General features: G+C 34.2%; 1 protein-coding gene across 2 annotated transcripts in view; it reads left to right on the top strand.

Annotated features, from left to right (window-relative positions):
* Positions 1 to 14,271, top strand: part of PPP4R2 (protein phosphatase 4 regulatory subunit 2) — a 53,662-nt gene extending 39,391 nt beyond the window's left edge. For both annotated transcript variants that reach the window (XM_029916080.1, XM_029916079.1), the window contains exons 4-9: positions 5,791 to 5,884; positions 7,656 to 7,693; positions 8,549 to 8,623; positions 8,859 to 9,002; positions 9,903 to 10,192; positions 10,453 to 14,271. In XM_029916080.1, coding sequence (XP_029771940.1) covers positions 5,791 to 5,884; positions 7,656 to 7,693; positions 8,549 to 8,623; positions 8,859 to 9,002; positions 9,903 to 10,192; positions 10,453 to 10,766 — 955 coding nt within the window. In that variant the 3' untranslated portion in view covers positions 10,767 to 14,271. The remainder of the gene's footprint in view (positions 1 to 5,790; positions 5,885 to 7,655; positions 7,694 to 8,548; positions 8,624 to 8,858; positions 9,003 to 9,902; positions 10,193 to 10,452) is intronic.
* Positions 14,272 to 14,528: the final 257 nt, after the last annotated feature.

The raw sequence follows: 14,528 nt of genomic DNA, 5'->3' as shown, positions 1-14,528 counted from the left end.
CTTATGGGCAAGTAATAAATTGTATCATGTATCTTGAATGTATCATAGATAAGCTGCTATATAATGATTACCACTTCAGATAGCTGTGAAATTAGGTGATTAACTAGGTTACTTAACCTTCTAATTTCTGTATAAGTCTAATTACATGAAATAGAAGTTGGGGTTTTGATTTTTTACTTTGCTTTTCTGTTTGGAGTGTCATTGTAACTACTGTATTGAAAATGACAGAAAATAATTGCATATGTGAAAAAAATAAATTGTGTTATATTAAAAAAATAAAATGTTTTAGATCGAAAGGTAGGGTATAGCAGACAGAACTCTTAATTTTTTCTTCACATTTTCTATTTGATGAAAGTACAGTGACAAATCAGATTATTGTAGGTAGTATGAAAGATGATTTAACTTGATTAAAACTGTTGACAGCTGCTACAGGTTTATTTGGGGATGGGGAATGGTGCAGGTACTAGTTTAGGATTACTTACCATTATTTAAAGAGGCTAATTCTTCATTTTCTTAGTTAATCTAAATTCTTAATTTTCTTAATTTCACAATGATGTTATCAGTAAGTCTCAGAATCTCTCAGATTGGATTTGAGGTAGGAAATATATTCATAAGAGTGTTTATGTGTATATTTATACAAATATTAAAGCCTGAGTACAGATAGAGCTTTCTGTCAAGAGATAATGTCACACAAGTCTAGTGTTATTTCTGACTTTTGTAGGACCTAAGAGTAAACCAAACAACCTTTTCAGTGTTTGATAACTAAGATATATTTAAGTTAGTTTTTACCTAAATGGTTCAGGTCAGTTAAGTAATTCTGTTAACTAAATGTAGCCATTAATAGAAAATAAATGACAGTAAAAAACCACATCTTTACACATAAAACAAAACGAGATGGCTGTTTTAGCATTTTTCATAATAAGATGTCCGATTTTATGGTTATCTCTTTGTGTTTTACTTGAATGGCCTCTCATATTTTATATTCCTTTGTCTTTCAAGAGGAAAGTTGATTGCATCACATTGACTGAGCCACCCAGGCGCACCTGATTGCATTACAAAGGAGTAAGATAATCAGTTATTTAATTTTTATCTTAGATTCTGAATGAAATATGCATTTTCTTTTTATGAGTGCCTTCTTTCCAACTGAATGCCTTGGTATGCATTCAGAATATTTGTACCTCTTAAAGGTAAAACATTTAAACAGACTCAGATAAAGTTTAATCAAACTTAGCCTCAGGTTAAAATACAAACTAGGGAATTCTTCCTTTAGGTGTTGGCCTTATTGTTTAAAATTGCTTTCTTTTAAAAGTAACATTGAATTGCTAATTTACGCTTAGATGTCTCTCACTCCTGTTCAACCCCTTTCCTGATACTTGAATTCTTTCAGGTCTATAGGACTTGGATAATTTTTTTTTAATTCAGTGAATGGGAACAGATTACAGTCAAATTGAGATACACTTTGTAGCTAATATAAAATGTGTGATCCTATTTTTAATCAGGGTTAGTTGCTCTCATTGAAATTAAAAGAAATATTTTTAAAGACAGGTAAACTTTTGATTTGTTCCTCTGTAGTTGATCTTTGGAGTGTTTGTGCTTTCTAGTCTCTATTAATTATTGGACCGGATCAAGATGATGATGGGAACTAAGATTTAAGGAACATCTTATAAAATAGTCACTGTTAAGTGGTTTTATATACATTATGTTATATTTAGTGTGTATGTATACACTTGGACCCAGTCTCCCAGTGGGCTAGCAGATAAGCTTTTTTAACCACACTGCCTTAAAATTTTGTACATCAAAAGTAGACTGGTTGACAGTGTTCTCTAGTGTTTCTGAGTACTACTGTTTTCAAAGATCCTGTCACTTTTGGATCCTTTACTTATTGTGTGTGTTTTTAAGTTTTATTGGATGTTGTGGACATCTTGTTTCTAAGTTGAAAATGCCATGTTCTTTTCAAAAGCCCCACCCTATTCCTTATGTATTGTTAGTTTTTATCTTTGGTGGGCAAATAAGGTAACATTGCAGAATAAACAATATTTTTATTTCAAATAACCCCAAATACTTCTCTGAAAAAAATTAATGTTTGTTATTTTTGAGAGAGACAGAGTGTGGGGGGGTGGGGGCAGAGAGAGAAGGAGGCAGAATTTGAAGCAGGCTCCAGGCTCCAGCTGTCAGCATAGAGCCCTTTGTGGGGCTTGAACTCATGAACAGTGAGATCATGACAGGAGCTGAAGTTGGATATTTACCCAATAGAGCCAACCAAGCTCTCCAAAGATTTTTTTTTTTTTTTAACAGTATATTGTTCCATTGATTATCCTTACCCCATTTCCCCCAAATTTAGGGTTTCTTGTTCAGGTTTTCCATTGTGTGCAGTTTTGCTTTTTTCTTCTTAGTACATGGGTCTTAATTTAGTTAGTGATTTTTATTGGAAAAATCTTGACTTTCAGGAGTTAGAATAAATGGTTTTGTATGCTGTGTCTTAAGAGTAACAGAAGAGGGATGGCTCAGTCAGTTAAGCGTTTGGCTCTTGATTTCAACTCTGGTCTTGATGTCATGGTAATGAGTTCAAGTTCCACTTTGGGCTCCGTGTTGGGCATGAAACCTACTTTAGAAAAGAAAAAAAATGAACAGAAGGCAAACTTTTTATAACACTTTTTGTACCAAACATTCATTTTGGATTTGTCTGGTTTATTCTTATTCCTCGTTTTAAAGACCTATCTCAGATGAAGTGTTTCCAGGTTCACGCTTGCTTCCTTGGCATACAGTTTATCCTAATAGCATTGTGCAGAAAACTTTATTAGTATTTATTGTAATTATTTACATGCTCTGCTCTCGAGTAAATATTTCTAGGTTATAGTGAGCTTTTATAACTTACTAAAAAAGCTAAGGGGCACCTGGGTGGCTCAGTTGGTTAAGCATCTGACTTCGGCTCAGGTCATGATCTCATGGTTCGTGGGTTTGAGCCCTGCGTCGGGCTCTGTGCTGACAGCTAGCTCAGAGCCTGGAGCCGGCTTCAGATTCTGTGTCTCTCCCTCTTTCTGAGTTCCTCCTTGCGCTGTCACTGTCTCCTGTCTCTGTCTCTCAAAAATAAATAAAAAACATGTTAAAAATTTAAAAATTAAAAAAAAAAGTTAAAGAGTACAACTGTGTGTAAAGAGACCTTCAGTGCAATTTTCAAGATTATATTAATGTTTTCACTGCATACTTTTATATACAAGTATATTTTAGCCTCTTCAGGTAGCGAGTTGGGGGTGTTTAATGACATTTTAGTGCCATCTGTTGGATACTTGGTAAAATAACTCTGAAAGCTCCTAAGAAGTAAACTCATTTTATCACACGCTATTATTGCTAACATTGCTATGCAGACATAAGACATTCCCACCCACCCCCCACAGCAGTACTATTCACCAACATATGCAGTGTTAATTGGCTACACTTTTACTCACCTTCCTAAAGAAAATAGGCAAAACATGTAGGGGAAACATTGTTAATAAACAGCTTAAAGGTGTTTGTTTTAAACTATTTTCTTTTTCCATTTTTCTAAAAAAAGGTTTATGTATGAGAGAGAAGGTGTGAGCGGGGGAGGGAGACACTCCCAAGCAGACTCAATCTCATGAACCTGAGATGATGACCTGAGCCAAAATCAGGAGTCAGATGCATAACCGACTGGGCCACCCAGATGCCCCCTAATGCTATTTTTAATTTAAGAGAATATCCTGCTTTTGGTTTTTGAACAAAATTTAGTCAGAGGAAAAGACATAGCTAGATATAATGTCTATTTAATATTTGTCAGTTAAGTATTGTTTGATTATTCTTAACATTGGATGTTAATTTGCTTCTTTTTAATAACATATATACTCATTTACAGTGTCATTATTCATTAGGGAATAGCATAGGTGGAGTGTGTTCAAGGTTTGGGAAGTAATGAACTTGAAAAAGGCTGGAGATACAGGGATACGATTAATACTCAGAAATCCATGATGGGTACTGCATTTCAGATATATATGTGTACAAATAACTTACATATTGAACCTCATGTATAGAAGATTCTGTCCTTAAGCTTTCAGTAAATTTGGAGAAAAGGCAGTTTGTAAATTTACGTTATTATATATGTAGCTTAGGAGATGTTTCTTTGAATTTTTTAATGCAGTTAACTGTTTTATGTATTAGTTATATATAGGTTTTCAGTTATGTGTCGTCTTTATACAAATGAGTAAAACAGAGGTGTAAGCTTAGTCGCTTGTTATTAGTAACGTTGTTGATGTGCTTTGTTTCCTTTTTCCATTTTAAAGATTCTTAATTTGGACTGTGTACTCTACTCTGACTATATTTTCAAGAGGAAGAAGCAGTCTTTCTCAGAAATCCAAAGGAATTTCCTTTAGCATTTGTGATGACATCAGAGAAGTTCTATAATTCTAGCTACTTCTGAGTATTTGTGTTATCAGGCACACACATCTTTTAGTTAGTGCTTAGGCTTTTGTTGGCAGAATGATAGATTTCTGATTTTTAGGTTTTGATGTTACTTGAGAGAAGATTGATTCTTGGTCTCTCATAAGTAAAACATTTTCATATGAATAAACATATACTTTATACCTTTTCAAAATGTTATAAATCTTATACTGACATTTTATAAGAACAAAAGAGCAGTATTGATCCTAAAAATATGAGAACCAAATATATTTGTCTGTTTAGAAAATTAACATTTTAATTATGTTTGGAACAGAGGAAAGGGAGGGTGGACAAGGGATTTGAAGTAGAGACACCGAGTCTGATGCTGGCGCTGTTACTCACTGGCTGCTGTCCCTTGTTGGGGAGGGTGTTGTGTCAAAATGCCTGTGCTCCGTAAAGAACTTCGTGAATGTTAGTGCTTAATTTGAGATTTTGTAATTCTGTTTATAAGGAGAATAAGTAGATTTTGGATGGCAAATACTGAAGTCTGAGTTTGTGTTTGTACTTTTTAGCTGTTTGTTCATCTAATGCTTTTATGTTTGTCATTCAGACTAATTCTAAGGAATGCTAATGTATGTGAGATAAATTTTTTATATTTATGAAATGATTTTAGTTCCAGTGTATATTAGCTTTGTATTTGGTATGATCAAGTGAAAATTTGATTATGGTTGAAGTATATAACTTTTGGTAAAGTTAATAGTGTACTTGTCGAAATAATGATGCTGTTTGTATTTTATGTTCTGGTGAAACACAGCTTGTATATAAAACTGTAATTATGGAGCAGGACCTTATTTATATGTAATACTTACTTGTTGAATCATTTGCTTTGTTCTATCTAATAACACAGCATTTACAGGGTTTTTATTTGGAGACACTGTATAGAAATCCTGTGTGCAAAGGAATGCTTGAGGGAAAGTTTCTGTATTTAATAAACTGTAACTTTATTATTTGTGTATTTAATTCTGTGTGCAAAGGAATGCTTGAGGAAAAGTTTCTGTATTTAATAAACTGTAACTTGATTATTTGTGTTGCCGCTCTTATAATCTTAAAGTTCAGTTATATTCAGAATGTTAAAAGTTTTTTCTCAGTTTTGAAACTTTGAAAATTTTGTGTTTTTATTTTTAATTTTTAAGGCAAGGGATTTTCTCATTAAAAAGACAGATGTACTTATTGTCTTGCTTATTTTTAAGTCACTCATATATTCATCTTCCGATTGTAACATTTTCTCTTGTCACTTAATACACAGATGACTAGATAAATCTTTAAATAGCAAGATTAATAATGTTCCTTATTCTCTTGATAATTAATGACCCCAAATTATAAAATCATATTCTTTTGCAGTATCCCTTTTACTATTCAGCGACTATGTGAGTTGCTAACAGATCCAAGGAGAAACTATACAGGAACAGACAAATTTCTCAGAGGAGTAGAAAAGGTATGTATTTTATTATTAGAATTATGTTAAACTTAGCCTAATGTATTTCAGAAGAGACATTGTATATGTGCTGTTTGAGGCATCTTTTCTTCAAATAGGTTTCCTGAAACCTACCTAAAGTTCTTCCCAAGTTTTTCTAATTTGGGCAAAAACTTAAGTTTTGGAGAGAGAGGGCTTGTGATTATTAAGTTTGGGAAAAGTATCTTATTACTGTCTTTTCAAAATTCATAGTATACATTAACATTAAAGGCTCTGCAAAGTTCTAAAATTGATATTTTAACTTTATAGTTGTGTTTTGTACACTTGTTTACCCATGGAATTCATTTCTTTATTTCTGGCTTTCACAGGTGTACAACTTTGGGAGAGCTGATGCAGAAATTTAAGTTAGCAATTGAGAAAGATATAGATCAAACTTAATCATGAGGAAAGCATTGGGGTTTTTTTGTGGATAGATGTTAGAAGGGCATTTGGGATGAGGGTAACAGTGTGATGAACAAAGACATCAAGGTGTTTGAGGAAATGAAAAGTAGGAGATTGACTGCTCTGGAGTAAAGAACCATTGAAGCCCTTTGGGAACCAAGATTGGACCACTGGGTGTATTTGATCCTAAAACATAGTTCAATGTTCATTTTATGGTTCTCATTCACATTCGGTTTATTTTACCCTTGGAACTGGAATCCAAAACCATTACTTAGTGATTTATAGTAGATCTTAGGGCCTTACTGGATTAATATTTTTTTGTTACAGTTTCTGTGCCCTCCATTTAATTAGATTCCTGAGGGGCAGAAAAGTGAGATGATTCATCAGTACTTATTTTCAGCCTATGGACTTTTAGTAACTAGATTTTGGCTCTTTGGATGAAGAGGCAGTTGCAGTAGTTGTACCAGGGGTGCCCCTCTCACCAAATCAGGGCAGCATTGTTTCGTTTGGGTGACCATCAACCAGTTACATAAGCTAAGTGTCAGTTTCTCATCTGTAAAGTAGGGATAATAACAAGGATCTGGAGGTGATCAAATGTAAAGCACTTACTCTGGCTCATAGTACATGTTTAATGAATATTGACTATTAATAAAGTTTGTATTACCAGGAAGATTATACTATTGAAAAGGTCTTAGGCTGTTTTTGGTATATGTTGCTACATATCAGGCTTTTGATTGGGTACTGCGTTATAAGGAAATTCTTTATACTTGGCCTAAGTACTCGAATCTTTAAATATCTTGGAGTGATTTCAATATAATGTAAGAGTGTGGTTCCACTGTGTGATTGAAATACATAATGTCAGAGCTCTAAAGTAGCTAGAGTAGAGTGACTACTGGCAGAAAAACCAAATGATTTAGTAGGTTATATTACGTTTAATCTGGGGACCCCTGGGTGGGTCAGTTGGTTAAGGGTCCAGCTCTTGATTTTGGCTCAGGTCATGATCTCCCAGTTCATGGATTTGTGGGGTCCACGTTTGCGTTGGGCTCTGTGCCCACAGCATGAGGCCTACATGTGATTCTTTCTCTCTGCATTTCTCTCTGCCCCTCCCCTACTCAACATCCGCATGCGTGCTCTCTCACAATAAATAAACATTTAAAAAAATAGTCTGTTATTATAAGTTTCAGTTTCTGTTGTTTGATTAATCACTTCTATTTATTTCCTTGTATTAGTAAAATTCGAATAGATAGGAAGTTAATCTATCAGGTTGATTCTGAGAAATTAAAAGCAAATGATTAAACTTGATATTGTAGTGCTTTCCCTCTCATTAAAACATCAACTTTTGTTATTGCAGAATGTGATGGTTGTTAGCTGTGTATATCCTTCTTCAGAGTAAGTACATACAGATTTTTGGATTTTTTAATATTCTATCATTTCTGATGTAAGTCTTTACAATATTGATTATATTTTACTTTATATGGAATGAAGCATGAACATTTATAAATAATTGTGAACCTACCACCTACTTTCCCAAGTAGAATATTACCAGTGACATTACCTCTGTTTTTCTGAAGAAGAAGTGTGGATTAAAGTGACTTGGTGTTTTACTATAATCTTTACATTTGTGGTTTGTCTGCTGTCACAATGCTCAGAGCCCTGAGATCCTATCCTAGATACCATGGTGTTGCTAGGGCATAACTCCTAGGTGTGGATAGCTACTTGGTGACGTTCTTCAAAATGGAAAAGTATTTCCAGCTGTCAAGATTTAGATAGCAAATTCATGTATCAGTTTAAGAAGTCCTTGGTACTGTTGATAATTTGAGTGGATGTCCTAGGAATTGCAGTAATTTAGCACTGTCCTTGGCTTCTACACACAGGATGCCTGTAGTGTGCCCCTCCTTCCCCAAAGAATGTCTTGAGACGTTGGAAGTCTCTGGGGGGCTGTGGGCTGGGGGAAGGAGAGCTGCAAGAAGGATGTTATCTCCTGTTGAGAAACACTGGGTTTATAAAACGTTTGTGATTTCATAGGCAATAACAATGGGTTTGTTTTTAGAACTCTCAAAAGAATAAACCTGTGCGAAATGAGATTTAAGGTAATCCCATAATTAGGTTGTTTCTCACAGAAATCTTTTTGTTTGGGTCTGTGACAGATCTTATAAGAGATCTTTTAGGCCCATGGCTCTTAGTGAAATTAAAGGACTAAATGATCTATACAGTGTTCTGGTTTTTTTTTTTTTTTTCTTCTAGGAAAAACACTTCCAATAGTTTAAATCGAATGAATGGTGTTATGTTTCCTGGAAATTCGCCAAGTTATACTGAACGGTGAGATTATTGATTTTAATATCCAGAGAGATTGCATTTTCCTAGTTTTGAGAAGCAGATTCAGTATAGTTTCTTAAAAGTTGGGTGTTTTATGGAAGATACAGGATAAACAACAATTTGGTAACCATAAATATGAAAGTCAGAGTAAATACTTCTATGACGTGTTCATATGAGGAAACCTTGGGAGGGTGACTTTTTACACATGGGAAAATGACGTTTGCTTATCTTACCGTAGGTCTAATATAAATGGGCCTGGAACACCCAGGCCACTTAATCGACCAAAGGTTTCTTTGTCAGTCCCCATGACAACAAATGGCTTACCTGAGAGCACAGACAGCAAAGAGTCAAACTTACAACAAAATGAGGACAAAAATCACAGGTTTGTGTGTGATTTATATTTTAAAACAAAAATGTTTTCAAAAACATGGTTGACGTTTATTGTTTTTTAGCACTCATTATTTACTATTTACTGTGGTTTTGAGGAACACAGCAAGGTTTTAATGTGGTTTACAGGAGCGGTCATATGACTTCGGGATGTTTCTAGCGTGTTTCTAGCATTAGTATATGATGAAGATGATCATAGAAAAGGCTTAAAACTGCTAATTTGGGGAGATCTATTTACCACACAGTCTTAAGAAAGTAAAGTGATCATATTTAAAATTTTTTTAATGTTTTATTTGTTTTTGATACAGAGAGAGACAGAGCATGAGAGGGGGAGGGGCAGAGAGAGAAGGAGGCACAGAACTGGAAGCAGGCTCCAGGCTCTGAGCTGTCAGGACAGAACCTGACACGGGGCTCAAACCCATCAATGTGAGATCTGACCTGAGCCGAAGTCGGAGGCTTAACCGACTGAGCCACCCAGGCGCCCCTAAAGTGATCATATTTTTTATTTGTTTTTGCAAGTAACTTGAAATGATAGATTATTAAAGGAAACCTTTTGTTTATATCCCATTTCACATTTTCTGCATCACATTAAGAACAAGCAAACAAAACAAGTGAGAGATATTAGTATTTCTGTCTCAAGGACTTGTAGTTCTGTTATGAAAAGCCATTTACTGCAGAATTGAACAGAAATGTTATACAACTTGTTGACTAGTTCTGGTGGAAATATTAAAGAGTTGAGGTTTCCTTGAAATTATTCTCTTGTGTTTTTTTCTGCCCAGATGATACAGTTTAACTTTGACACTGAAATACAGTTTTAAAAGTTATTAGACCTTTAAAATGAGAATGTGGAAGATGAAGAAATCTTATTAATGGCATTTTAAAAAAACATTTACAGTGACTCTTCGACATCTGAATCTGAAGGTTCCTCAGTGAGCCCTATAAAAAATAAACATCCAGACGAAGATTCTGTGGAGGCTGAGGGGCATGAGGTAAAAAGACTCAGGTTTGACAAAGAAAGTGAAGTCAGAGAGACAGCCAGCCAGACGTCTTCCAGTGAAATTCCTTCGGTTATGGTAGAAGAGATAGAAGCGTCGTCGCCGTCTCAGGATAAAGATAAGGAAAGTAGTTGTACCAGGCAGCACTGTACGGAGGAAGATGAAGAAGAGGATGAAGAGGAAGAAGAAGGTATTTAGAGACCATCTGTAAAAGGGTGGAATAAGGAGACCCTCAGATTCTTGTACTTCATTTTTGCGTGAAAGAATGTAACGTAATGGAACTCCTTATAACTCCTTATAAGGCTGATGTTGGGCTTTTCTCCCACCTGTAGTTGCTGCTGAGTTTCAGGGGATATGATTTGAACTGTAGAATATCAGAATTCATGAAACTTAACTGTGGAGGTGTTTTGAAAATAAAATTTAACTACAACAACATTTGCTTATTTTTAGAGTCTTTTATGACATCAAGAGAAATGATCCCAGAAAGAAAAAATCAAGAATCTGATGATGCCTTAACTGTGAATGAAGAGACTTCTGAGGAAAATAATCAAATGGAGGAATCTGATCTGACTCAAGCTGAGAAAGATTTACGTTCTGAAGGTAGTGAAAATGCAGGCCCTGTAAGTAGTGGTTCTGATTGCCATGAAACAGAAGAATTAGTAGGATCCAACTCCAGTAAAGCTGGAGAGATTCGCTCAGAATCATCCATGGAAAACGACGAAGAAGCCACAGAAGTCACAGATGAACCAATGGAACAAGACTAACTATTTAGAAACATGTAGATGCAGTATTTTACATACAGTTCTGGTTTTACACTGTATAAAACTTTTATGTAATAAAGTGGACCTCTAGTTTTTACAAGAGAAGCAGGTTGTAAAATAAAGTACTTTATGGGATAAATCCTGAAAGAGTTGTACATGTAAGAACTGTGAATATCAGCTCCTCTGGGTCCTGCTTACCGCTGACATTTTTTTCCAGTCTGGTCAAATCAGTGGTTTGTGTATAGATTTTTTTTTTAATTAAAGTTTTTAAACTGGAAGGTAATAATTATAATTTTGAAAACCTTTTGAAGATGATCACATTTAGTTTATACATATGCAAGAAGTCTTTTTGTCTTGTCTCTTTCTGACAGCTCTAGTAGTTTTCATATTTTGGTCATAGTTTCAACATTTTAACATGTGAATTATAGGGTTTCATGCTGGTTTCCAGATTTTATTGTTTGACTATGTACAATGGAACTTTAAGTCATATATACATACATATATATATATATTCTAAGGGGGGAAATGTTATATTTTTCTGTTTCTATAAGAGATGAATACAGTAGATACTTTTTCTATTGGTAATGATTGAGTTCACCTCTTTCAGAAGACAGTTTCAGTTTCTCTTCCAAGTAATTCAAATAAAATCTGGCCCTTGTGAAACCCTGGAAATAAGTCTGTTGAAATACGAGGTTAAACACATTCCAAGAGATCTGTTCAAACTAAAATTCTTTTGTATACTTCTGAGGTGCCTGAGAAAAAGCCTTCATTATTTATGAGAAAATATGCTTTATCTTGGAAACTGTGTTCAAACATTAGCTGACTTTTATAGAATGAATGCTGACATGAGACCATCTCAGAAGAACCCGGCAGGTTCCTTGACCTTTTGCTTGCTTTCCTGAACATTGTGAATATTACACATTTCTTTCTAAATTATTCTAGAGTATGCAAATGTCATTGGTGTGAAACCCCACTGTACTGGAAGAATTAATATATTACTATAGTAATGTACTGGAGCAGAATGGCTGAAGCTTTAGGGGTGCATAAAAACCACCATAATTTGTATGACATTTTGAAGTGAATTAAATATTTTTGAACATGCTTCTTTGACAGCCAGTGTTCTATTTTTCAGATTAACACAAAGCACAATGATTACTCTATAAACTCAATATTTTCAAGTTCACATATTTAAAGTCATGCAAGCTGCAGTTTCCCTGTCAAAATTACTGGCTGCCAAATTTATACCTGTTTCTTCAGCTGTACCTTTTGATATTTAGAATTTTTAAATTTCTGTAAAGTAGATTTTGTAGAATGTAATGTGTTCACTGCCTTTGTGAAGCGGTATATAATTGTATAATTTCTGTGTGTAAACTGAATGCTTGGGCTTTCAATACAGTATTCATATAAAGCAATAAATATTAATGTTATGAAATATTCGAGTACATTTTTATCAAAATACAGAAGAATCCCTTTTTTAGTTTCAGATATCTGAAGTACACAGATGAACTTATAAAACTAATGCAAACAGTTTCTGACACTGTATCATAACCTTTGGGGGGTGTGGGTGGCAACCACAACTTTTGCATTTTGACTACTTAAATTGCTATAATTACCAAAATGATTGGGTTCCATTTATGTTTATAGGGTAATATACTACTGACTGACTTGACTGTCAGGTTCACAGCAGCTGGATGATATATTTATGAATATGTCTCATAGTTGAAATAAAAACTGAATATTGATTTACTGTGTCCAGGAGGGGAGGAAAATCACACATTGAAAATTTTTGCAAAACTGTTAAAATGAAGCAAATTTTAAATGTGACATTCATTTGTAGTGACCTAATATTTTGTTGAGGGATATTTTGCCAATGAGAACAGATTTTAAACGTTTTTAAGTTTAGAAATTTTAAATTTTTCTTTAGAATATTTATGAAATTAGTGTCAATAAACCTATTCTTTAAGATCCTGTGACCTTTGATATTTTTTGTTTTAGTTGTGCCATGGACCATCTCTAAACAAGTTACTTTACTTTTGTTGCTTATAAGTTGAAGATTTAGCATCATGACTTTAAGGTCTGTGGTTTTATTTGTAAACTTGCAATTGCTATTTTTGCAAGGGCAAATGTATTTCTTTATTAAATAAAGTACAATAATGGTGAATGTACCAAAATGCCATCATTTAACTCTATGAGAGATCTGCATTTTAATCTATAGTTTAATAGTTTTAATATTTATTAGATATTCATATGTTGATCATAGATCAAACTTGTTGCTGTTTATACAGATAATTGTAGAATGCTCCTGGAATATCTTCTTTAGGATAGGTGGAATACTTCTGTAGTTAAACTGGGAAACCTTGTTCAGCCGGTTTAAAATATTGATGCCCCTTTGGAAGTAGATTTCCGCAAGTATGCCTAGGTGCACTTACACAGACTTTGCTTAATAAAAATATCAGTTCTAATAGTAACTGTTTCAGATGCAAATTTTTAAAGGCTAATTTTAGGCACATTTTCTTAACACACATCAGCAAAGTCCTATTAGATCTAAACGAAGCATCAAGACCTCAGTGATTAAAATTATTTTGTTTTTTGGCTTTGAGCACATTGTTTACCTGTTAGAATCTAGACTCTGAACCCACCATGTGAAAACTTTCAGTGCTGATGATACAGAGTATATATGTAAGATGTTTTTAGCACTTTCCCTTTTTAAAATGAAAACAGTACATTTTTGAAAATACATCTCTTCAGGTCTGAAAATGTAGCAGAACAGATGAGTAGTGGAAAATGTCCTATTTTAAATGTTGATGCATAGACAAATTTAATCCAGTTAGGGTTTTATTGTAACTACACCTTTCACAAGTGTGGACAGAGCCGTGGAATTCCCCATCAGGAGGCTTGTCACCCTTTGGCTTGGAAAAGCATCCCAGAAATCTTGCATCAGAAGGTAGAGCCTGTGAAAGCATGGAGGTTCAGAGTACTTTGTTTTGCTGGTGTAGATAGGCATGTATTTATGCATTTTTGCATTTGTAAAATCAGTAATTTTTCAAATAATGTAAATGTAATATACTAGTTTACTTATAAAGGTACTGGGCAGAATCTATCGCTGCTACAATGTTTATGAGAAATGTAACGTGATAAGGATGAAATGCAACTTGTAGAACCAAAGGAAATACACATTTTGGGTAGTGTTTCAAATTGTCTTCTGAACAGGAGTTAAATTACATTGGTTTTGATTAAACGAAACTCAGTTCTCTTGAGATTTGTGCTAATAAAATGGATGAATGCAAAAACACCTTGTAATTTTATGTGGAATTATTATAATTAGGTTTACTGGATTATTGGCCTAATAAGAATGCTAGTATGTATTGGTTAGGATACATCTAATAGTTCACACTTAAAAAATAAACAGTACACTTTCTTCGGAGTTTTCTTTTATTTCAATCTGGAGCCTAGATTACTTTGCCAAATGTATTATTTTCATAATGCAATAAAATATAAATTAGAAGAATGTCTTTGTGTGGAATTACTTTATTTGCCATAATAGTTCACACTTCCTCTCTCCCACTTCCTCCTCCCCTAGTCACTTCAGTTGGTTTAGGATTCATAAGCATTTCCTGGTTTATGGGGGGAAAAGCTTAATGCAAGACTACTGCAGCTCTGGATCTTTAATGAAAATGATGTTTCCACGTACAGGGTGCAGTTGACCTGAAGTGACAACTCAAACCTGGTATCTGATAAAATCCTGATTTGCCTTGTAAAACATTC

This window comes from Suricata suricatta, chromosome 12 (genome assembly GCF_006229205.1).
Source record: "Suricata suricatta isolate VVHF042 chromosome 12, meerkat_22Aug2017_6uvM2_HiC, whole genome shotgun sequence".
NCBI lineage: Eukaryota > Metazoa > Chordata > Mammalia > Carnivora > Herpestidae > Suricata > Suricata suricatta.
The sequence above is the reverse complement of the archived record's forward strand: the minus strand, read 5'-3'. Positions and strand labels throughout refer to the sequence as shown.